The 25,541-nt window shown below is 39.5% G+C and overlaps 1 protein-coding gene across 1 annotated transcript in view; it reads left to right on the forward strand.

Annotated features, from left to right (window-relative positions):
* The first annotated feature begins 857 nt into the window (after nt 1-857).
* The window catches only part of LOC148158270 (1-phosphatidylinositol 4,5-bisphosphate phosphodiesterase eta-2-like), a 107,317-nt gene continuing 82,633 nt past the window's right edge, over nt 858-25,541 (forward strand). The window contains exons 1-2 of the mRNA XM_088006963.1: nt 858-1,956; nt 13,347-14,038. Coding sequence (XP_087863089.1) covers nt 13,885-14,038 — 154 coding nt within the window. The 5' untranslated portion in view covers nt 858-1,956; nt 13,347-13,884. The remainder of the gene's footprint in view (nt 1,957-13,346; nt 14,039-25,541) is intronic.

Here is a 25,541-nt window from a genome sequence, read left to right on the forward strand (position 1 = left end):
TGGGGAAACACCAGATTGTTTCTTGTTTGTATTAGTCATTTTCTTCCACAGAAAACTGAAAACTTTTATTTGTTGCCCCAACCCTAAATCAGGAGCAAAATGGAACATCATGAACAACATCTGAGAGAACTCCTTGTAGCTTTGGAAGAGGGATGATGGTGGTGGTGTTTGGGGGAGGGAGTCAAACTGTAGATGAAATCGCTTTAGCAGTTCTAGAGGCTGATTGCATGTTCGTCGTACTCTCATTTGACTGCTGCATTCCAGATGCTAAATGAGGGAGAGACAGTTCACTGGAATGTAACACATGCAGCAAATTTAAGTGTAAATAACCATCCAAATGAACAGAATTAGGTATAACTGAATATAATCCCAGTACATAGCAGCATGGTGTTAATGTCAAAGCTAGCAATAAGCTACTTAGAAGGATGATCACTAGTCAGGTGTGAGAATTCAGGCATGAGGGGAAAGTACAGGACACATGGGAAAGGATGAGATGCTCATGGAAGAGTTGTGTTTTTCTAAAGATTTGCCATAATGTGATGTTGTGTAAAAACAGGTTTTGTTTCATTATGAATAACTAATAATAAATGCTGAAAGGAATTATTAACACATTTACTAATTACCAAGTCAGTCACCACCTGATTATCTGGAAATAACAGCCAAATAGTTTTCAGTCTCGCTTATTGCTTTTGAATACCTGCCTGAGTAGGTTTAGATATTAAATGACAAAAGAAAGATTAAGCTCAGAACTGACATTCTTGAACTATAAGCTTCTGGATGTGCAAGGAATAAACAAAGACAACTTTCCTCCAAAAGTTTATTAACAGAAATAAGAATAAAACCAGTTACCAAAAAAGAAAAACAATGTAATGATGTCACACTTTCAGTATGAAAAACCAGGTTTAGGGGTTTCTCATGACCTCATTTCAGCTATTTAGAAATGAGGTCTAAATAGCTGAAAGTTAATTAAGATTAGTTTGCAAAATATGTTGTGAATTACTCACACAGTAGCACCAACATATCTAAGAATACAACATAAAATAACTCAGTAGATCAGTAAGAATGTGTGTTCAGTCCTTCATGGCTGAGAACAAACAGTGGTTAGCAATAACCATCTGAGCTGACAAGCAATTAAACAAGTCTGACTACTGAAGTGACCTGGTGAGTAGAAATGGCTTAATTCCAGACGTTTGGGTGCAATGTCCAAGGGGAGATGGTCGGCCATATTGGCTTTAACTTCAGGGTTTTATGGAGAATCCAAGTTTGGTCAAAGTTTGGAGCATGAAGGGAACACACCGTTACAGCCAAGTGCATCACGTCTCCCTGGTCTGAACACAGAGACTTTCCTCTGCAGGAAATGGTCAAGCTTTTTTTCCTTTCGTGTCTCTGCTCCATAAATGAATAGTTAAGATCCAAATACTTGTGTCTGTTAAACCAAGTCATGTAAATGAAGCAGAGGGTTAGATTTCATATCAGTTTGAGATAAAGTAAAAACATTAATGGAGTGAAATAAAATAAGAAAAATCCTCCGGCTTCAAGAACCCGTTGCCAGGAGGTACTTGCTCACCTCTCTGTTAATTCACTCATACATTCAATCTGAGCTGATACGGAGCAGCTGAGATCTGCTTGGAAAGTTGCAGAACCAGTTCTTTTGTCTAGTCAGAGCTGCCAGGCTGGTGTATTATAACCTCCATCCCATTATAAACCCACTCCTATCTTGTTGCAGACACTTTTCGGAGCGCTTGAATCAAACCCTTGGATCAGGCCCCGTCCATCCCACTCACCAGGAAGCTGAACTTTGTTCGAAGCGAGGGGGGAGGAGTCAACGGATTGCCTTTCCCTCCTTCCTTCAACTTGGCAGCTAATTGTAAGTTGCTGCAGAGGAAAGGTGGAAGGTGTGGGAAGTGCTTCAGTGTTTGGAATAAACCGTCCATGGAACAGTCTGTGATTTTACAGGTAAGCCTCTCTGCGTTTACTGTGTTTACTCCAGTTAGCATCATTATGAATTGACATGTAGGTTTCTGTCTTAGAGCCTCAGGGTTCAGAATGCTTTACTGATCACAGCAGCTGTATACCTGCAGCGTATACCTGAGCTCCTGCTGCAGTCGTGTTGAGGAAAGGTAAATCAGTCACTTCAGCTTCTAGGATGTTTATGATTCAGTATAAAGGTGTTTTATTCACCATCTTTGAGCTTGTCGACAGCTAGACAAGCAGGAATAACAATAATCAGACTTCTTAACCTATAAAGTAACAAATGTCAATGGTGTAAATTATTTTCTAAATAAGAAACATCTATTCATCAAGAAACATGTGCTGCGAAGTTTTCTCCATACATTTCTTTGCTGAACGAGTAACTAAATTTTTTTTTTTTTAATTGAGCGGCAACTTAAAAACACACAAATCAAATGGGAAACAGTGATTGTGTTGCCTCACAGTGCTGTCAAGAGAATCCACGTATTAGTCAGAAAGTCAGCAGTCAACTCTGGAAACTGATTTGTTGGGAAAGTTTTGAAGGCAAACATACAGGAATGTGACTGAATGCTCTTTGAAGTTGTTTGGGCTCTAAACATCTAAAATGTTGGCATTTTCTGGAGTAAGATCGATTGAAGAAAAACTACCAGAAGAGACATATTTTATGAATTCACTGATTTGTGGATTTGCATGACTGAAGAGAAGGTGCAGTGCTTTATGTAAAGTTAGTTGGCTTCTGCCAGTTCTATGATAACAACATAATCACAATAGGAATATTTCGTCTTTGCCAATAGATCATTTGAATTGTTGCTCAATGAAACTTTAGCAACTCACACAGATGATGGTCAGTTGTGTCAGATGGCTGTACACAGTGCTTTGGTTCTGCAGGATGTTTCTTCCTGTTAAAGGGGAGTAGGCACAGTATGAAGGATACGTTTTTTGTTTTCCAAAGATGATGTCTTCATTTTAGAATTGAATTCAATTTAGTTTAAATATGTATCGTACATTTACAACAGATATTTTCTTCACGTTTGTTTACAGATGAGTAAAAGTATAAAATTCCAGTTTATTCCAGTTAAATCCATGATGACGTTGCGTTTAGCTCCAGTTCCATGCTGTCTGTGTGTAATTACAGTCAGCTGATTATGTAGAAGCAGGAAACCCAACTGATCGCATAAAGCTACGAGTAGGGGGAGTCTACCCACCTTGTTGTGTTTTTTTTTTTTGTGGGTGTTCAGATCATAAGCCACCCAATGGTAACCAACCATTGAGTTGCCATTGGGTGTCTGTGATGTTGGGGATGTGTCAGGCTGAAAGTTGCATGTCGGGACTAAGGGAGCGGCTCTTGTTGGAGTCCCTCCCTCCTGACCTCCTAGGAGCTGGCTAACCCGAAGGACAGGTAATGTGTCTCATCCTTTAGTCCCTCAGAGTTCTGGCTGGTGTCAGTCCAATGCGTTACTTGCTGGGGGACGGAGGGCGAGGGGCACCAGTTTGAGGCTTGACCTGCATAGCAAGCTTTAGTGATGATTTACCTCATCACTGTGTTCGGGTGCATCTTGTTAACAGCCAAATACAAGCTGCTACCAAGAGGTAGCAGCTTGTATTTGGCTGGCTGAGGATGCTGCACCCTTTGCTGGTGTTGGTGGCTGAGAGTTGGATGTCTCCAATTAATTCATCATACTTTTGCTTTCTCTCTCTCTTTATCTCTCTCTCTCACACACAAGCACACACAAGAATAGTTCCTTTGTTAGCTGCTTCATTTCGGACTCAATTAAAGAGGTGCTGAGCCAGAAAAAACAAAGAGGTTGACATTGGTAATCTCACTAAAATCGCCATTGTTTTTTCAAGAGGAAATGCACATACTTAAGGAAATAATCTCTAAAATAAAACAAAAACAAAAAAGGATCATAAAGACAATTTCAACAATGACTATAAACAATAAACAATAAAATGGAGAGTAATACGGGAAAAAAGCAGAGTGAGAAAAACAATTCTCCAGCAGCTAAAGCCCTACAGCAGCCCTAATGCTGTAGGGCTAAGCCAGTCTAACCATAGACTTTATCAAAAAGGAGTGTTTTAAGACAGGATGTTTGCCTTATGAAATAAAACTGGGAGTTGGTTATGGAGGAGTGTGATAACTAAAGGATCTGCCTCCTATTCTACTTTTAGAGCCTCGAGGAACTCGCAGTAATCCTGCAGTCTGAAAGGAAAGTGGTCCAATCAGACCTCTGACATAAGAAGGAGATTGATTATCACAATATGTAAGAAGAATACTGTCAAATTCTCTTCTGGGTTTACAGTCAATGAAAAAAATAACTAAAAAAATATATATAAATTCTTTCATCTTCATCAGATTTATCAGAAAACACTACTTATACATTTTTCTTTGTTTTTATTGTTGCTAATTTCATGCAAAATGATGTTCCTGCTTGCTATTGATTCATTTTCTTTTTTCACATCCGCTGCTAACAGCTCTGTTTGAAGAGATTGTTTTGTACAACACTATGCTAACAGAGTACAGAAACTGTTGTAGCTTATGTGAAGGTGGGCAGGTTGTTTGTGAACTTGGCATAAAGGGAAATCCTGAGCAAGCCTTTCTGGCACATGAACAAATAACAACTAATGCACCTACAAAACTCGTCAGAAAGAAGAAGCGCAACACCTGGCAGTGGGAAGTTTCCCTAATGACCTCAGGAACATCTGCTTCATGTGAAGCATCACCGGCTCGTCATGTCTGGGACTCAAGTTGTTGTTTAGTTCTGAACTTTGTTCAGAGCCCCTTACATTTAGTCCCACCATAAAGGGAACAAGTTATGTTGCGGTTTAAGCTAAATGCTATCGACTCTGAGGCTTCGCTGAATGGTTTCTGTTCTTTTTCGTTCCTGTTTTGGAATCACATGACGACTCAAATGGAATAAGAATAAAACTATAAAGTGAATGTCAGCATGCTTTTCACTCACCTTAGACTGCACCCAATCAGATCAGAGCAGAACAGGCATATCTTGGTAATTGAAGAGGAATTTTCCGTGTCCGGAGTCTAGTTTCAGAGCTTTTTATGAAACAAAAACCGTCTCTGTAAGTGATCTGCTTTAACTAGCAGATTAGACGCAACAAACACGAAAACAGCCTCCCGGCTTCCCAACGTTTCAGTCCTGATGGCTGTTTTCTAGGGTAGTTTCTGTTTGTGTTTACCAGAGTATTGCAGGTCCACGCAACCTCAGCTCAGGTGTCACAATCATGAGGGTGATGTGAAGTTGTCTGAAAATATAAATAAGCTTTGGCAAAGTGATGACTCTGCAGTAACAGCAGCATTTGCACAGTTTTCTCTGATCTGATGGGCCCTAAAAACTCACTGTCTGCTTGGACAGCAGATTATGTGCACTTCATGAAGTGCTTGTCAAAGAATTACACAACTCCCACTGTCAACTTTCATAAGTGGAACACAATCTCTAACTTTAAAGAAGTCATGTCTACAAGGTTTTATCCTCCCATTCTGCCTCTTTGTCTGGTCAGGTGCCACTGCAGACACATGAATCATGGAGTCTCATTCAAGTGCATCTTTTACATCCTGAGTAATTATGTTGTGTTAAGACCACCGACTTCTTCTCTTGCAGCGCCCGGAGGCAGGAAAGTCATACATCATAACATGCAGACAGTGCCTGTATTCATTGCAAATCTTATGTAGCCCCTGGCTTAATGTAAGTAGCCTATTTTGGTGAACTGGAGGCAAGAGCAGACCTGTTCCACATCCTCCATGCAGACTGTGTGAGGTTACCTCATCGGTGTTGTGTCATCTGACTTTTATTAGGCCATAAGATAAAACAAACAAGCATTGTGTGCTGATAGGACTTTCATATGCTGCTGCAGAGACGGGGTTTTGTTTGAAAGATTCCTCCAAAATGTCGCTTATGGTCAGGCAGTCAGTATGTACTTTGAAGCAAAAAACCTAAATTAGTCCTTAGGTTTCAACAAACTAAGCTGAGAGATAATAAAACTCAGAGCTTTTTAAATAATAAAGCTCTGAGGTGTTTTATGTAAATCTCAGAACTTTCCAAGCTATTCTTTCTAAGTTTATGCTGCCTTAACTTGTCCAAAGACAACACTTATGTTTGTGTGATTTGTTTAGTAATTTGAGTTGAAGTATCTTTATTGTCAAATGCAATAATCCACCTCTGTAAACTCAATGAATTGTGAATTTTGCTCGGTGGTTGAATAATAGTGAACGTAGAGAAACTGTTTTAATTAGGTTAATTAGGTTATTTCTTTTGTTTAGTCCTTTACTCTAGCTGTACAAGAGCGTCCAGCCCAGCTCTCCAGTTGGAAGATTGTTGAATGCATTGAATGCTGCACTGAGGTCCAAAAGTACAGCACTGTGGTTCTTCCACAGTCTGCATTTATGCAGAGGTTGTTCATCAAGTGCTCAACACCAAGAGATGGTTCAACAGTTAAGAGAACTGAGGCAAACCAAGCAGAGCATTGGATGGCCTTACTGCATTTTCACATAAAGTTGATGTTATGTTGTTCTTGATTTTTTATGGCTTTGTGCTCATCTTATTAGATTGTTTTTCTAGAAATGTTGTCTCTGTGAGGGTAAATCAGCTGCTGGTTTGAATGTCCCACCAACAATCACAGACTGCCAATATTGAGGTCAGGACCAAAAACTTTCCTTTGCTTAGAACAGATGGAAATCTTACTGATTTGAGTCTGGCTTCAGTATATTTAGTCCCAATGTTCTTGTTGGGTAATATTAGTTGTGAAATATTATAGATAAGTATAATGCAAATTCAAAAACAAGAGAAGTGGAAACCCAAGGAGACAAGTCATGAACCAAACAAAATGAGTAATTTAAGCTATAAGTCACAAATTCTTCCTCCTCCATTGCTTTTAGCAGTTTAAGCAATTCCTCTGTTGCAGAATCCTCACCTCCAGTTTGCTTTAATCACAACATATTGTTCTAAGTAGGCTGTTTCAGCTTTTGTTTAGCCCAAAACACAGCAATGTTTTCAGAGGGCTTTCTATGTATCTGTCATCAGCACTAATTTTGTCAGTCCATTGGCAAACTGCAGTGCCACCACCCGGCGGTTATCACAACAGTCAGTCTGACTGAGCTTAAACAAAGTGCAAAAGCAGAGCAGCAATTAACATGTCTGAGGCGTGAAAAGCAACAGCAGCAAGGATGAAAGTTCCTGCAGGTTCAAACATGACAACAACTGCTTTCACACACAGAGACGGCACGGGATTTTCTTCTTCTTCTCTACATATTAGAAGGAATTATGATTAAACACATACCTTCACTTTTTTCCATAAGTTTTAGGCTCATTTCACGACCTTTTCGGTGTTGCAGATGATTGTTTATTGTTATATCAAATCATTTCCTACTTTTTATTTCGTCCATCTGCTCACCAGTTGGTTTGACATTTTCAGATGCACTTCGCTCACTGCAGACTGTTCTGACCCCAGGCGAATAAAACCACATCTGACTTCTGACACAAACTTCCTTTGGCTGTCAAACCTCTGATGCTGTGAACAGGAACAGCAAAATGAGTTTTTGTTATTTTTGATTGTTCCCTGTCCTCGGTTATCCAGACTGGATATACAGCTTTAGTACATTCATACATTAATGTTTCATTCTGCTTTAAAGGAAAATGATTCTTTGTTAAAGAGAATGAGCAAGTGATAAAATAACACAGTAAGAGGCTCTGACATCAACACTAGATCCCTGGAGATAATGCTGGTATCACATGGAAAAAATAATATTTTCTTGTGTACAGTCAACACTATGTGAGTAGATAAGACAGAGAGGTAATAAACAGGATGCTCTGAGAGGACCGGGCAGCTGTCCGGTCCTCTCAGGTTCTGTCTGACATCTATATGGCTACAACCCGACAGCATACTGGAGAGTTATTAACTGTGTGAAGGATTTAACTAAGCAAATAACCAGACAGACAAAAGGCCCACTGAGCAACAAGTGGTAAATGAAAGAAAATATAACATACATAATTAAAAAATGTTTCATCCATAGGTGTATTGTTTTCATTGGCTGAGCATTTATTTCATTTAGCATTTGGTTAAAGCCAATTCATTTAGTTTATGGCTAATACCACTTTATTTTTATTTATTTAATAGATTTATATCATAATAATGCCTCTTTAAGAGTGACACGATGCAAGAAGGGAGTAGAAAGTTCATGTTTGTGCCTCTACCAAGCCTTCTCTGGACACAGGCAGAGTAGAGGCGATGCTAATAGTTCTGTCACTCTGTTGCACCATGTGAAGGATTGTGGTTCCTGTTTGTCATTGTTCTATATTATTATATTCATTTTAGTTTATCCACAATTCCTGTGCTCCCCTTTTGTTCATTGGTGTTTAAGCTTTTCCCAAAGTCTCCCTAGTTTTATCAGCCTTTAGATCTTCTTAAACCCAAAAGCTGAGAATCCAGAAATTACTACTCCAAATATCCAGTCGTATTTGATAGATTATATAGAATTATATAGATTATAATTATGTGCTCTGATGAGGCTTGTTTGTCAGATTAAAAGAATATGAAAAATAACCTATAAAATGGTACTTTGTTTTTTATTTAGCCCATATTTCTGCATTCAGATTTTCTTTGTATTGGTCTGATTGCAGTAATCTTAAGGTTTATCAGCTGTTTGCAGAAAATGATCATAATTAACTAAAATGAAAGCGTAAAAACATCAGCCTTTGTACAGTTAGTCTATATAATGTGTTTCACTTGGTGAATTAAGTTGCAGAAATAATTCAACTTTTTAATTATATTCCAGTTTATTGACTATGACTTTACAGACTCCCTCTTTTCACCCGCTCCTCTCTGGATTCTCATCCTGTTCTCAGTCAGTAATGCTTCATGGTTTTGCTTTTGTTTCCCTTTTTGATGTAGTCATTTTATTTATCAGTTTTCACACATTTCTGCCCGTTTCCCTCACGTCTGGGACTGATAATATTCTTGGATTTTGTCAGTTTTATTGTAATTGTGCAATTTGTTTTTTTTTCTTCTTTATTCCGCAGACTTACTAGGCTTTGAATATTTTCCTTGCTATTGCACCAACACATTTACGTACACGTCTGAAGACTTAAAAAGTATTCTGTGTGTTTTCTTAACCAAACAGAGACGGTCAACAGTAGCAGCCTGGCAGCTCAGAGCTCTATGACCTGATGTGAAAAGACTCTTCTCCTCTTCTCTGTCCCTTTGTGGAGGAGTTTCTTTTTTCTCTTTCAGCCGGGAGTTGGTTTGTAGCAGCTTTCAGCTCAGTCAGTGGGGATTTAACAACACTGAAACCAAAAACCTTACCTGCTATAAAGGGCAGAGAAGGAAAAAGCCGCCTCCAGGGAGGCCGTTGTGTGGATTTGAGTTGCAGAATAAAACCGACTGAAGGCTTCATTTAACCAGGACGGCACCACCTTCTGTTTGCTGCTGACATAGAAACATTCAGTCTGCTGTAGCTTAATGAGCTCCAACATGCAGAAGGATTTAGAGCAAGGGGATCTAGCCAAAGCTGAGATGGTTTGGACTGGCACAGAAGAGTTAGTTAATATAATGGACAGAGGATGATGAACACCGAGTTGCTGGGGAGGAGCAAAAAAGCAAAAGGACAAAAGAGGTTTATTAATAACTAAAGGAAGGTGTACAGGTTGTCGGTGTGACAGAGGTGGGAGCTGAAATATGGTGAGATGGACGTAACGGGATTTAACCGGAGGAACCAGCGAGGAGTGAGAGCAGGAGAAGTGTTAAAGACTAAATCTTGACTTCTCTATGGAACTTTCTTCATGTTTTGCTAGAAGACATTTCTCTGAAAGATACAAACTGCCTGGAGGATGCTTGTTGTCCTAAAGCACCACAGAACCAACATGGAAACTACCCAAAGTTTTTAACCCCCATTGCATGTGTTGGAGACACTTTAATTGTGTTTTTCAAACAATCGACTCGGCTGAATAGTTTGGGAAGGAAACCGTTGGTGCATTTAATACCAGCCTATAATGCTGACCGAGAAAATGTAAAGCTGTGTAAACAAATGAATGAAATAACTGCCAGGGTGCTAATCGTCCAAACGCTGTTAGCAGCTTTCTCACTGCATCACCGTGTGTGTCTCCTGTGTGAATGTGTGTCTGCACATGCCTCTTGCTCATTCCTCGGCAGCTTAGGAAAACAGTGAGTGTGCAAGCAGGTAGTCACAACAATTAGAGCTACAAGCTGAAACACTCTAAAGCTGACTGACTCACCCCAGCACATTATTCTAAAGCTCTCATACTTTCAGATTCTATCAGTATCCTGTGAGATTGATTGGACCGATAGGAATGTTATCAGCAGGCTGTATGGAATTGGTATTTCTGTATTTCCTCCTCAATTCAAATGAATGTGCAGCTGTCTTTCCCCCCCGTAGGTTTAGTTAGAGCTGAGGTTGTGAAACAGAGGAGCCCGACCGTGCTTGAGCTTGCCTGGAAGTTGTTACACGGTGCAACAAAAGGGTGTTGACCCAAGAGCTTCAGAAACTTTTGTTCCAGATGACAGCGATTACTCTTCGTAACAGCCTTGCTAAACATGTGCCAGTGGTGTAAGAATCATTACAGCAGCCTGGAAAACTCTCTGGAAGTGACGCATCCCACAACGCAATCTTCTTCCCCTAATGATGATCTGGAGCTTATACGAAGAGATATGGGAAAACCTGAGATGCAAAGTTAACCAATATGGCTTGATGGATGATGGTGTCATCCATCAAGCCATGATTGATGGATGACAAGTTGCAGCTATCAATCATCTGTACAGATCATGTAAGCTAAGCTTCATGGTTAATGATTCTTTTATACATTGAATGTCCTGAGAGCTCTTGGGTGCCAGCGATGTCCCAGTAGCTTTGATCAATCTCCATAAAAACCCTGCTGAAGACTTGAACAACTTCTACCCAGTTGCTGATTTCAAAGGAATGACACCTTTTTTTATATTTTTTGTTCCAGTAACTCAATGAATGTGAATAATTAGAAGGTGGTGCTAAGCTTCCTGGTCCGAACCCTGAGTTGTCAGGGTTTCGGAGAACTAATAAAGCCGACCTGAAACATCTATCCTACATCCAAAGTAGGATAGATGCTGTCTGTTTGGATCAGAGCAGGTTTTCCTCCAAAATATCTGCCAGTTATCAATGTAGCCCACATTACACTGCATAATGCATCGTCTTAATTCAAGCGAGCCCGGGTTCATCAAGCAGACATCAATCAATAAAAAATAAGGCTCTCTAACATTTTACTCCTATCTAGGACACATTACATCACAGTGTGTGTTTGTTTATCCAAGTAGCTGTGTGTTACAGAGACTGACGTCTGCACCAGAAAATGTCTTACCAGAGAAAACAAGCTGAAGTGTTGCACATGAATGACACACATACACACACACAACCAGTCCTGTGTCCAGGCAGGGTGTGTGTGTGTGTGTGTGCGCGCGCGCGCGTGTGTGTGTGTGTGTTGGATTCCGGCAGGAAACATGCCCATACCTGAATGCTGACGGACAACCTCCGTAAGACAAATCCCGACATGTTCTCCAGCCAACCTTCCACTTCTAGCTGACACCCACGCCACACATCATTTAAGCGCTATAGTTCACCCGTTTCTTTAGTCTGTAGCAGGGTGGTGGGTCTCATGGTGTGGTTTCACTGGAAACCTTCACCCTGGGAGGCAGCTGCGTTCTTGTGTGTTCAGCTTTGTGTCAGTAGATTCTCCGGAAGGATGATTGCAGGAAGGTAGGTAAACAGAGGAAGTTTATGTTGGAGAGGCGAGGACATGTGTTCAGTCCAGGTCCTTCTGTCTTTAAATACATTTAGACCATTTCTGGTTTTGTGTACGGTCAGATTTTTACTTTGATTACCATGGGTTCTTACAGGGGACAATTTTAATATTCATTTAGACAAAAAGTGTGAAAGCGGTGTTGCTTTGCTAGATAACCTTCAATTTTCTCTGCATGTAACAGAAGCAAACCAAAACAAAGGACATATTTTGGATTTGATTATGTTAAAAAGTCTGAGTAAAACACTGATGTGGTTGATCACCCTGTGTCCTGATAAAGACAAACATCTCCCACCAATAAAAGTTGATCAGAGATCATTTGAAAACATCGCATTAACGATAACAACACGGATCTTCTAACCGAGGTCTTACATCATTACCCACTCTGCCTTTAGCCTCTGCTGATGACCTTTTAAATCGTTTTAGCTCCATGACTGTAACGGATGGCAGTTCTAAGATGATGAGATTCAATCTAACGTAACTTAAGGGCAAATGTCACGATGTGCTTTCCATCTTCAAGCATTTTGCACAGAGCCAATAACACGATGCAGAAGCCACAAATTTCGGCAGCAGCGGAACCCCGTATATCACAGCTCTGGAAGCATCTGTTTCACTGCCTCAAGGCTTTCAATTAAAAAGAAATCAACATGGAAATATGCCACAATATTGTTACTGCAGAGCTATGGCGTGTGATGGCCTTGGTGTAGCTCTCCATGTCCATGAATGTTAGCTGCTTGGACCGTACACACAAACACACACCTGTGTTCATACAGTTTCTTTCTCAGCTAAAGTGCAGCTTTTCACTCAGAGTTCATTTCCACTGCAGAAGAGACCCTGTTTCTTCCCACTGTCTGTTCAAAATAGAGGCAGAAAAAAAACACTAAACAAATGAAGTTATCCCCTGCCAGGACTTTTGTCCCTGAGAAATAAACTGAGATGATAGCAGATCACTCCTCACATGTTTCTTGAAAGCATGTCATTGTTTTACTTGTTAGAAAGATGGAACCGGACACCCACGGACATGTGACCACAGCAACTCACGTGGCGTCGTTAGGGAGAAGTTTCTATAAACTTGAGAAGTCTAGTTACCTTCTGCTTAAACACTTTGGATCGGAGAGCCGAGGATCTACATCAGCATTCCAGCATTTCAAAACTCATTGAGCTCAGAAACACAACAAACAAATTAAAGCCTTAAATCAGGTGAAGATTAGACGTCCTTGAATGAGAGAAATGTATTTGCAAATAGTTGCTGGACAATCTTCAGTGTGGAATAGTAGAAAAGTATTTCTGAGACACTTTTATGAATCACAGACATGATGCTTTAGTTTTGGAGAAGTCAATATTTGGGGGAGAATTGGAACCTCTGGTCCAGAAGTCTGGTCTGTAATCGGAGGGATCTGGGGCTCTTTGAGAAACTGACACACTAGACAAATGTCTCCAGTTCCTTGACATTTATTTTTGCAAAATGAGTTAAAGTTAGGTGTGATATTCAATTCAAAATGTGGTTTATACTAAGACAAATCAATCTGGAAAAAAAAAAAAATCAATCTCATTTTAAACTCTGTTTTTTGTTTTCTTCTGTAGGAGACGGCCACTGCTTGAGCTGCCCGTTTTGGACCAAAGTTACTAACGGTGGTCTTGAATGACGGCATCTGACCGATACTCAACAGCCGTCCAAAAGGACTCTCAAGGAATTGATTTTGTCGCAAATCAGCATTTCAATGGAAAAGTTCAAAAAATGGATCGACACTTTCTGGATGATGTTTGGGATGTGTTGCTCCGACAACCTTTACATGTGATTTTTTTATTCCATATTTTCTATTTCAAAGCCTTGGAACTTATTTGGTAAATCTAAACTTCTTCAGTCTCCTCATCCTGCTTTAAACTTCAGAAACCTTAATTTGCACCTTGATTCCAGATTTTAGAGAACATTTCTGAAAGCGCCACCCGGTATTTGCTGGGTTCCAACTTGAGTGACTTTTGACATTTTGACTGGATCACACTGTCCACATGCGCTGACAGGTTATTTGGGGTGTGAAGTCAGCAGCCACACTTCCAATCTGATCACAGCGTTTGACCCCCGGTGTCACAGAGCTGCCAGTCACACTGTACATCAGCCATTATGGAATCTGTGGCGGCTAGAATGGCCATGGTGACCGACTCGCCCAACCCGTCGCTGAAATCTCTGACTACCGTGACAACAGATGAAGACTCTTTTGTGAGCACCGTCAGCCTTCCCTGCAGTCACTTCCTGTCTGCAAACTTCACTGCTGTTGGTGAGTGTTTGCCCATCTGACCTGCCGGTGCTTTGAGTGTGGTGATAAGTGTTTGCTTCTCTAATTAAGTAAGACAATGTGCTAAAGCTCTTTCTGTGTGTGTGCGTGTGTGTGTGTGTGTGTGTATGTATGTGTGCGTGTGTGTGTGTGTGGGTGTGTGTGTGTGTGTGTGTGTGTATGGACCTGTGAAGTTGAGTGCTGTGGCCAGTTCAAGCTGTTGCTTAAGCTAATGCTGTTAAGTTGGATGGAATGCAACACAACACCCAGTGAGCCTAGTGTTGTGTTTAAAAGCTTGATTTGAAGTTATGGTGAATGATTTTTACATTATGGAGCAGATGTTGAAGATACTAGATGTACTGTAGCTTTCTGGATGAAACCAAGCTAAAGTTACTGGACTTTTCAGTGTTGAAGAAAGCTGAAGCTGCTAACATGAACACTTCTGTCTCTTGGAGTCTACCACTGTTCTAGCTATCTTTTCTCTTGTGGCAATAGCTTCTGAAGTGATGGTTCCCTCCATAAGAAGTTTATTTTTGGTGAGAGGAAGTAAAGACAAGTGTGTCTGCAATGTGGGAGGGGAACCAACCCAAAACAATCTCATCTGCATAAAACAACAAACCTGGACACTGTCGGCAGTATGAACTCATTCCTGAACCAAAGTTACCTGACAGCCAATGAAAAAAGGAGGGTGGAACAGAACATCATCTAACAATTTCATATTGTAAACATAAGCGCAAAACGGCGGTTAGCATAATACCGTCAATTTTTTTATTTTTATTTTTATTTTTTTTTTTACAGTGCTTTATTTTGGATTTTTTTTAAAAAATAACATCACAATTATTAGCTGACAGGATAAAATCTGTTCAGGATCCAGCAAAATTCAAATAACGAGGCATGTCTAAAGTAAAAACATTTCCAATGATATAGCACAACAACAAAAAGACAACTAGGACAGGATGGGGATGGGCGTAAACAATACGGATTCAATCAAAACTTATATGAATCGGAGATCACCAAATGTTCTTTTTAATACCAAACATTTATTGCACAATCCATCCACAATCCAACACTGTTACTTAATAACACAGTGCAAGATGATTATTTTCCTTAAAGAAGCTGGATAAATCCGTGTTTTTCCACAGAACCGTCTCCCTCCTGTTAATCAATGTGTCATCACAGGAACGAAGGATCTCCTAAAACCATCAGCTACGCCGCTTCTATTCTCCCTCTCTGAATGCATCTGATTGTCCTCTGTGTATTTCTGTGGGCTTTGCATTTCTCTCTGTGTGCTGAGGTCAAGAGGTCAAGGAGCTGTCAGGGCTGCTGATGCTCTCTGCTGGAAAGATTCTAAAATCAATTCATGCAGAGGAGGTCAGAATCAGAGCTGAAAAGCTTAGAGGAGCGTCTGGAGGATGTGGATGCTAACGGTTTACAAATATGAACTTTACAGAACTTTATTTCAGCTTTGGCTGTAGCAAAGCAACATGGTCTATGTGAGTGTAATCACTTTTTTTCTTCAATACAAACACAGGTTTGCACCTGCATCATTATTCCAAAAGCTGCTCTTTTAGACAGGCAATAGTTTTTGTGACAGTTTCACTCATAAGAGGAAATGTATATTTTTCAGCAATCTGACTTGTCTTTTTTTTTTTTCTTGATCACTTTTTACAAATCAGATAGGTTTGCTCCAGGTATTTTCTCTCCACAGCTTTCTTCACTCAGTTTTTTAATTTATGACTTAATATCCTGTTCTCTGTCTTCTCTTCTCTTGACCTTTATTTTATTGGTTGGTTCTGTTGACATCTGAATATCATGAACTGCTTTTTGTATCCTGATTAAATTACTTCTCATAATCCTCTGCTATGGTTTGAATGCTGTGCTGGTATGAGGGAACAGTTTCGTTGTGTCTGAAATAAAACTGTGTCCACAAAAGTTTCTTATTTCGATGTACCTGCGCATAATATCACGAGAAACTGATTTGGTATGGTCTCTTCAGTAGCGGGCCTCCGACCCCTGTCCTCTCCTGTCCAGAACCATCCATGCAAGTATAATCAGCCTGATGTTTTGAATAATTTATCGAGCGTGTGAATGTGTGTGAATGAGTGAATTTGGGGTCTTTCAGACCAGGTAAAGCATCAGTACATGTATGAATCATTTACTATTTACCAAGTGATATCAAAGCACTTTATGCTCATGGACACTGAAGTCCTGCTACCTAATTAACCATCTGTTGAATTCATTTGTTTTAGATTAACATAATCATCAATTTCGGCCAAATAATCAGAAATTTTGAGATTAATCTCTGAAATTTAAAAAAAAAAATTACAAATTTTTTAATTTTTTGAATTTCCAAGTTTTTTCTAGAAATTTTTTAAAATAATCTTAAAATTTCAGAGTTTTTAGGCAATAATTTACTCTCTTTTTGCCTATCTTTAACGTCCTTAATACGTAGTTTTATTCAGCAGCTTTTGAAAACCATCGTTAGACGATTTCACAGATCTAATATTGTGAAAGAATTGATTATGTAAATACAACCCATCAGCAGACCCCATGCTGATGGTGCCGATTGCAGTAGATGAATTTAACACATTTTTAAAAAAACACATTCTGTATCAGCGTGAACAAGCATCGTCATGTTTAACTACAAAATAAGAACTGATTAGTAGTTTGACCTTTAGTTTCATCAAGGATTTCATAGCACCATTATTTCAGAAGAGCCACACGCATCAGCAAGACTCAATGAATATAAAGTAAAACCCTCAACTGCTGCTGCTGCTTAATCAGGCAAAAATATGTGAAGACATTGGAGAGCCGAATGCTGCCTAAATAATGAAATCACTGTAAAGGTCAAGGAGGCAAAAGTAGCATTTGTGGTCCTGGAAAGACTGATTTTCTTGCTGTTGGAGTCGCAGCGCTTTGTTTGTCTGAATGGCTGAAAAGGACACAAATGTCAGTCAGCAGCAGTCAGAGAGTCTGATGTGGAGTCCTGCTGCAGGAACACCACAGGGAGAGCAGAGCATGCCCTGAATACACTAACACTCCCACTCTGGCTGTGCTTCAAATGATGTTTGTAGGTAGAGGCACACTGGAGAATATTAACAAGGAGGAATCTAATAACTAGACTTAAAGGAACCAAGAAAAACAGTAAAAACAGAAAGAACTTTTGTCTGCTTTCATTTTAATCTGCTAAATTACAAAATGTGTGCATTTTGAAAACCTGTATGTTCACAACCTGTCAGGTGATTTTAGATATTTACTCTAAAACTATCGAAATTGAATATTTGCCTTGTGCTCAAGGCAAAGCTTTGTGATGTCAAAAAACCCCGGCAATATTCTTAGAGTAAAGTCAGAACTTTATTATTCTGTGACTGATTTATTGACTTTCCGCGGAAAATGTAAAAAAGGAATCAAGGGAATAAAAGTGAAAATAGAAAAATATCGAGATGCACTTTTGTTTCGTATGGTGCAACAATAAAAGGGATTCAGATTATTATTCATATATAAACCAAATTAAATGTAACTTCACTTGTTGGTGTTTACCAAGGAGTATGCAGTCGTCAAAATAAAATTTCATCCCTTTGGAATGATTATTATTCTAAATGATTATAAATTGAGTTATCAAAGGTGATAAACTGATTAGTAATGCAGCAGCTTGTGGAAAAGGGTGAGCAGCAGTTGAACAGGTAAAGAATAGTTCATCCTCCACTGATTGACTATCTATCTAATTTCAACATCCCTTTTTTCTTTCTAAATATGAATTGTAGCCATGTGTGCACATCTGTCAGATCCTTGATTCTGGTTCTGGTTGGAGCTGATGGCTGCAGGTGCGTGAAGACCGACAGAAAACATTTCCAGTGTTTACCTCCATCTCAAAACGTCCGACTGCTGCCTCTGCTGCAGGCTGACGCTGCTTCAGATGTAATTAAAATCCATCTGCCGTGTCTCAGCGCCGTCGGTCGCCTGTCAGTCTGAGGCTGTGTGCCGAGGAGCTGATGTTGACAGAGCACAAAGGAAACGAAGCCACGGAAAGTTGAGCAGCGCTGAAAGAAATTTCTGTCAGACTTAGACGTATCTAACTCAGCATAATGGAGCTAAATGAAGGCATTTTAGATGTTAATTGCTAACTTACTGCTTGTTGTTGTGTTCTATGGGAATGTGAGATCAGAGGGTCTGTGTGAGTCGGCAGTTCACCGTCTTACCTTCTGCTTTGTGCTTGAATGTCCCAGAACTAGCCTTCTTTGTGACCTTTGTGGCCAGGAGCGTTCGCAATCAGGTCCCTGAAGTCTTGCCACCTGCTGGTCTGGGCAGATTGGATCTCTAGAGATTCCTGAGAAGAGTCTGTTTTTTTGTTTTTTTTTCTTTTCCTGGTGCTTCAAGTCATTTTGTCACTTAAAAAACTGCTTCAGGAAATAGATGTCCTGTCGACAGAAGCCCATGAAGGACTGAAAGTATATTCTAACTAATGGTGCAAAACCCGGCAGCCTACTGGCAGTTTGGACTCTGAGCTCTGTTGGATTTTCTAACATCGAACAAACCGGTTAAAAAAGTTAGTTTGGTTTGTTTTTCCCTTTCTGATTGCAGCATCATTTGGTCCTCAAAATGTTGGCGACTGATTTATTTGAAATGTAAACAAGAGCATCTGAACAAACCAGCTTACAAATATATTGAATTGAAAGCTTTACTGTGGTTATTACACCAAAGCACAACAGCATTAATTTCTAAGTGAATCCTTATTTCAATTTATTAACATTTATGCTAATATTATTTTATTAACATTTAGCACTCTGGATTGAGTAACTTAACTAATAAGCAACTTCCCCTTGGGAATCAATAAAGTATATTCTATTATATTCTCTTCTACATTCAGGACTGGACCTCTATGACAGGTGCAGCCATGCAACTTTGTCCCAGTGACCAGACTCTTCATTGTTCCTTTTAGTAACAATGAAAAATATGTTTGTTTTTTTATTGTCATTATTTCTGCAGTAAATCTATAGGATTTCAGATGATTAACGTGGATATGTTGTATTACTCTGAGAAAGGCTGCGGAAATGAGTTTTAAATGTGTTACAAAACGAAAACAGCCAGATGGAGGCAGTGTGACTCCCTCAGTTAAGTGCCTGTTTTTTAAGCCAGACACTTCGCTATCCTAAAACCCTCTCAGTGCAATTTGACAAAAGAAGGAAAAACACTGAGCTGTGATTAAATAATTCAGATTTCTCCTGATGAAAGGCTGACTTGATGAGATTTGTCGCTCTGCCTTCTCTCTGGTTTTCTCTGGATGAAGAGCTCCAGGGTTAATGAGCTGCTTCCCTCATTGCCTGACCGCAGCAACAAACCGTTTCTGGAAGCCTTTCTATTTATAGTGATGGTCGAAATGCAAACTGAAATTTTCTTGAATTTTGTTGCGTTAGAAAGATTGTGATGCATTCTGCACCTGTCAGGACCTGGGTTGTTTTGAGTTGTTTTTGGGGGTTTTGATTGATTGATTCTAGTTTCACATCAACTCTCCACTTCTGGCACTTCTGCATTTGGGTCCTACTTTACCTGAACACATCATGGCAGTACTGCTGATATTCAGATTGTAATTCTTTGGGTAATTTTAACCGCAGTTTTTAATTTTTTTTCTCATTTGCTTTGCACATTAAATTACGACGTATTTTTTAAATGTAAAAATGTGTCATCATAACCAGTGAATTTCCATGTTAATGCAAAGCCTCAGAATTAAACTGTGACGCTGAGCCCAGAAGTAGAGCCTTGTGAATGTCTTGGTATTGCAAACAAATTGGCAACAGATTCTGTTTTTGTGACACATTCCTGGGCTTAATAAAGTTTTACCTCACCTTTTTTTACCTTACCTTTCTGATATTAATCCTTCCCATAGGGTTAGGATCCTTTTTATGTCTGAAAGATTGATTGGTCGGAGCTGAAAATGGTCAGGTATGGTCAGGACTTGTATGTGAGAAAGGCAGATAAAGTCCAAAGTCAAATCTCTGAAAGATTTTCAGAAAGCCTGGACTCTAGACCTAAAAAAACATGAACTAGAGTAACTAAGGAAGAACGAGAGCAAAGGAAAACAGAAAAATCAAGGAATAGAAATGAAGGAACAAAGAAATAATAAACAAACTCAAACAGCATAACAATCCAAGATCCTGTCATACTGGTCCAATCAGCAACTCACAACTCACCTGTACCAGACAGTATGCCTCATACTCAGACATACTCAGGCATCTGAGTATGAGTTTGGCCTGATAGTCACTTGACTGATGCGTCTTGGTGACCAACCCAAAAGCTGCAGTGCCTGAAAATATCTAAAATCCAGATTTAAGCTGCTAAAATGAGTTTCTTTTGAGAGTTTCAAGGCTTCAAGGTAAGCTGACTAAAACATTTCCCTGTTTTCTAACCAGAGAGACTCTTATGCTTTTATGTTTTGGCTTCTTAAACAAATACTGTCAAACACAGGTACGAGAAGAAACAGTAATTATTTCAGTGCATTCATATCTGAAAGTAGCAGCTGATAAAAAGAGAGTCAAGTGATTTCTTTTGGCTGTCAGTCACATGTGATAAATCCTTTTTCTCCAGTGACTGGAGCCTGAGCTCACTGCAGACGGCCACACAATGCAAACCCAGACTCCTTTTACAGAAAACAGCCTTCACTGGAGTACCACAAGTCTCCCTGCAACCATAAGCCTGAACAATGTGAAAATAAAATCCGGGCCAGCATACATTTTAATGAAAGAACAATGAATTTATTGAACTTTATCTGTGTGCAGAAGCTTTAAGCTCTGCTGAGGGAGGATGCAGCTAAAGCTCAGCCTCATTTCACCTGCTGTCACTGGACCAGCACACAGGGCCTGGATTCACCAGAGGCCTCATTTTCTCTACCACGGCCGTAGACATGTAGAGAGATTGCTTCCATTCAAACTAGTCTCTGGGGGGTTTTCCTCTGTGAATATCAGGACATGGAGATATGGGGTAGAAACTGTTTCAGGGCTCTGTTTTATTTTATATACTAAATTATGTGGATTATTGTGGCCCAATCCAGTTTTTAACAATAGTTTTTGCTGATAATGTTCACATTTTCTTAACAGAAATAAAAAAAAAGTCCAGCAGGAGTGAATGGTGCTGATTGATGACTTGATGCAATCTAGGTTTCCTTAGATACAAAACGTCTTAAACCAGTCTGAATAATAAACTGAATTTGACTGCATTGTTTGACACCTTTGATACGTTTGACATATTGCAACATCAGCAAATTGAATTAATATTTTTATGCGTCTTGAAATGATGTGTGGTGAATTGGCTCTATATATAAATAGACTGAATTAAACTGAAAATTAATTTGATTGGATAACATAAGACAAGACAAAGATAAAGATACATTCAGCGAGTGTTTTCATATATCGATATCTAAAAGCCTTCTGAATAAATCTGTCACAGACATATTTCATGTGGAACAGGCAAAGTCCAATATTTTTAGTTTAAATAAGATTATCTGTCAATTCTGGGGTTTCAAGAGATATTTATTTCTGACCTTTTTAAAGCTAAAACTCTTTCGTAGCTCTCTTCAAAATATAGTTTTGAAGAGAGCTATGAAGGGTCAAAAGAAGTTTGAAGTCTAATGCAGGAAAATAATGAGCCAACAGAACTTTCTGGGTCACAGTTCCGAAAGATATCTTTGATCTGTTACATTAAAAAAAAAAAAAAAAAAAAAAAACAACAGCTGCAGGGAAATATGGTATTGGCAGCATCATTTTGTGGTGTTTTTGTGCTGATCAAAAACATTATGAAGTTCCAAATACTCATAATCTTCATGTATATTGTGGAGAATTCATCCGTTCTACGTGCTGAGTTCTTGATGTAAGAGGTTGAAGAAGAGACAGTGAGTTAAATTCATGAATTGCATTTATTAATACCAAAATACAGCTGGTTCATAGTTTATGCTAACCTTAAGGCTAGCAGAATAAAATGGCAACAAAATTTCTTATTTTTTTAAACTTTTTTGGCTCTAGTGGCCTTTATTTGATAGTTAATTAACAGGAAAGTGGGTAATGAGAGAAGGGGAAAGACATGCAGCAAAGGTCACCAAGGCTAGGAATCGAACCTGCCACACCCACATCAAGGACTAAAGCCTCCATATGTGGGTTGTGCTTAACCCCTGCACCACCACAATCAACAAAAGTTTTCCATTCCCTTTGTTAGCCTCTATCTAAGCTGCGCCCTAAAGACGGCGTTCCCTACTGTGTCATATCCTTTAGCTTTAGCTTTGCTACTAGCTAAAAGAGATGGAAGGCAAAACACAGAATTATTTATTCTCAGTCTGGAAACCTTGAAAGTTTTCAGCCATTTTGGAACGGGGTTACATGAAAGAGATTCCCTCCCAATCTGAGATCTTTGGAGAACATTTGAGCAGGCGAAGAATGCCAGATTCCTGGTCTTCTAAAGTGTGTTTTGTTCGTCTCTGATGATGGTGGGCTGCTTCTTTGCTGTGTCAATAACTGTTGAATAAGTTTTAGAAATATTGTCACCTTCCACTGGGTCCATAAGTAAATATATAAGAAAAGACTCAGGAGGCAAGCTGCATTTAAAATCTCTCCAACTATCTAAAAAACTAAGTGCTGAACTGATACTGAACCGACTGTGTGTGAAAGCGATGTCAGAAAAAAATAAAGACGGAAGAAAGTTAAAAAACAGTAGTGGTAAATCCCATGAAAATATTTGAGGGTAATAACGGGAGACAGAGAGTACGAGGAGCAAACTGAGGTTGGATGTGAAATCTTCAACAGAAACCAACATCAGAGGAGAAAGAGGATGTTTCCAGTGTTTTGTACAGGCCTGGAGGGAATGTGTAGCATCTGCCATCTGAGCACAGAGAAGAGATTTTGTCCTCAAATGCACCTTCATATTACTGAGCTCAAAGTTCTTGTCGCACAAGCAGCAGCATGTTTTATGAATGCTGGGAGCAGAATCATGGTTTTGACGATTTCTGTTTCGAAAAGTTGAAGAGCTAATCGTCTTAGTTACACTCTATCTTTTGTTTTCCTACTTAGGCAAATTAAACATCAACTGTAAAGAATGGGTTAAGAAAATGCATTTGCTTCAGGTTACTATCAAGTCTTGAAAAAGTAATCTTCTTTTACATTGTGTACATTGATTCCACTATGTACTCATGGTTCAAAATCTTTTTAATGAGTTTCTATAGACAGTGATGTTTTCTCCAGTAGATTAGTGTCATGACGTGTGTTGTGATGTTTGACCCAAATTCAGCAGGCAGAGGCATAGAGTAGATCCTTTAAGTGTAATGGAAAATGTACGACAAAAACCACAGGACATTCAGGGAGCCAAAGCAGAGCAAAAACATAAATCCAGGAGAAACAACAGCAGGGTATTGGCAAGGAAGTAACATATGAATAATGGAAAGATAACAGGACAAATCAGAAAGGAATGACCGAGAATGGGTTGTATGTAGGGAGCTTGATTAGTGAACAAGGAGCAGATGGCTGATTGGTGTGAGGTGTGAGGAGAGAAAGAGAGAGAAAGTGACACAGGGGGCGAGGGAGAGAACACAAACTGGGTATCTAGGAATATGACTCTAACACTAACAACTAGACAAGGAATATAATAGAGCTAAAGTAACCAAAGGACTGAACTAAGATAAAAGAGAAATAAAGTTGATCTACACTGGGGACTAGAAAATTATTCTGACAATAAAAAATAAAAAAACAAAAGAGACATAAATTGACTGGAGCAACTAAGAAAGGACTGAAGCAAAGAAGGCTCCTTGCAGCAGAAACACCTCATTTGCTTGCCTCAGCATCGCTTCACAAGACTCCATCTTCCTCACCAGATGAGGCGCCTGACAAATAAGAAATTAGTATTAGAAATAATGCCCAAGAGTTTACCTTATATACACACATTCACAGGTAAACAAAACGTAAACCGTGACCTCAGTGATGTCAAACACAAGAATCAGTGTGTGTGAGATTGGGAGCGTCGCATGTGCAGCCTGGGATCAACATGGAAAGGAAACTCAGGAGAAGAACTTCCTGGAAAGTTCTTGGGGAAAAACCAAAATTATCCAGCTAGGCTCCTCTGAGAAAGCACAGCCAATATCACAAGTGAAGGTGAATAAAAAAGTGGATAATCTCGAGTTTGTTTTGAAAGTTGATCCTGGATGATGAAATGAAATCAGTTTTCAGAATCGGAGTTAAAAGCTTGCATGCCTTTGTCTCGTCCGTCTTTGCTCTGCTTGTGTTTGGCTGTTCATTTAGAGCTGAGTAAGAACCAATCATTGCTCCTGTCTGGACTATTGAACCACATGAGAGCTAATTTAATGGAAATATGAAGAGAGATGCAAATCCAGGAAAAATAATTATCAATTCAGAAATGCCACAATAAATTTGGTCTTCCCACCGCGATTCAGTGTATTTCTCAATGTGAACAGACTCTGCAGTTTTATCAAGAAGATGAATATTGTCACTGTTGTTTTTACTGTTTCTCTGACTGCTTGTCTTCCCTGTCATGTTTGTGTTCATTGGTCTAATGAAATCTGAAGGTCTTCTACTGCATTCGGCGCAGAGCAAGTCGTTTTCCCCTCACCTTTTATAATCTGCATAGAACTGTTACTGCTGAGCTAACCGGGCTGCTGTAATCCAGCAACAATAACAGTGTGGAAATGGATCCTTAGAGCAAATAATGTAGATTATAATTCAATAACAGCAGACCGCAGATTCCATTCAGACGGTCATTTTGCTGCATTACTGAGGATCTCATCTGCCTCCACCAAATGAGAGTGTTAGTGGACACACACTCAAAGAAACGCAAGTACTTCCTCTGTTACAATTAAAAAAAAAAAAAAAAACAGGAGTTAATGGCACTGATCTTTTATACTGCATTTGAAGGATTCTGAATCGAGAGTTTCACTGTTCCCATCACTTCACGCCCAGTACGCCAGGAAGCAATCAGAGTATCTGCAAACCTGTAGCCCAGAGCTGGACGCTGGGCTGGTGAGGCAGCTGAAGAGACGAAGGCAGCAACGGCAGCAGAACGTGTGTGTGTGTAGCGAAGCAGCTCCGATTGGAGGAGTGTATTTGATATGTTCTGTGAAGTGCGAGGTTGAGCTGATATGAAACAGCTGGAGCTCACCGCCTGAATTCAACCGCATTTCAACAGATTAGGGGCAAACAAGACATAGTTCACATTCATGGTTGTTGTTTTTTTTAAAGACTTAGAATTGGGTGATTTATAGTAAACACAATTTTAAGTCATTACTTTTGAATGGTTGGAAGTTCAGGCAAGGTCCATCAAAAAAAAAGAAAAAAGAAAAATTGAAGTCATGATTTCTAGTCCACTTGAAGAACTTCATCACTGCAAGTAATATTCACATGCACATTTGCACAGATCTGTAGGGAAAGTGGGGATCAGGTCTGACCTGTGCTGGAAGGTGGAATCAACCATCTTCCCTCCTCACCCAGTCAGCGGTGAACGCAGTGACAGCTGCTCTGAA

This window comes from Poecilia mexicana, unplaced genomic scaffold (assembly GCF_051168715.1).
Source record: "Poecilia mexicana isolate PSO_F unplaced genomic scaffold, ASM5116871v1 scaffold_7, whole genome shotgun sequence".
In the NCBI taxonomy this organism is placed as follows: Eukaryota; Metazoa; Chordata; class Actinopteri; order Cyprinodontiformes; family Poeciliidae; genus Poecilia; species Poecilia mexicana.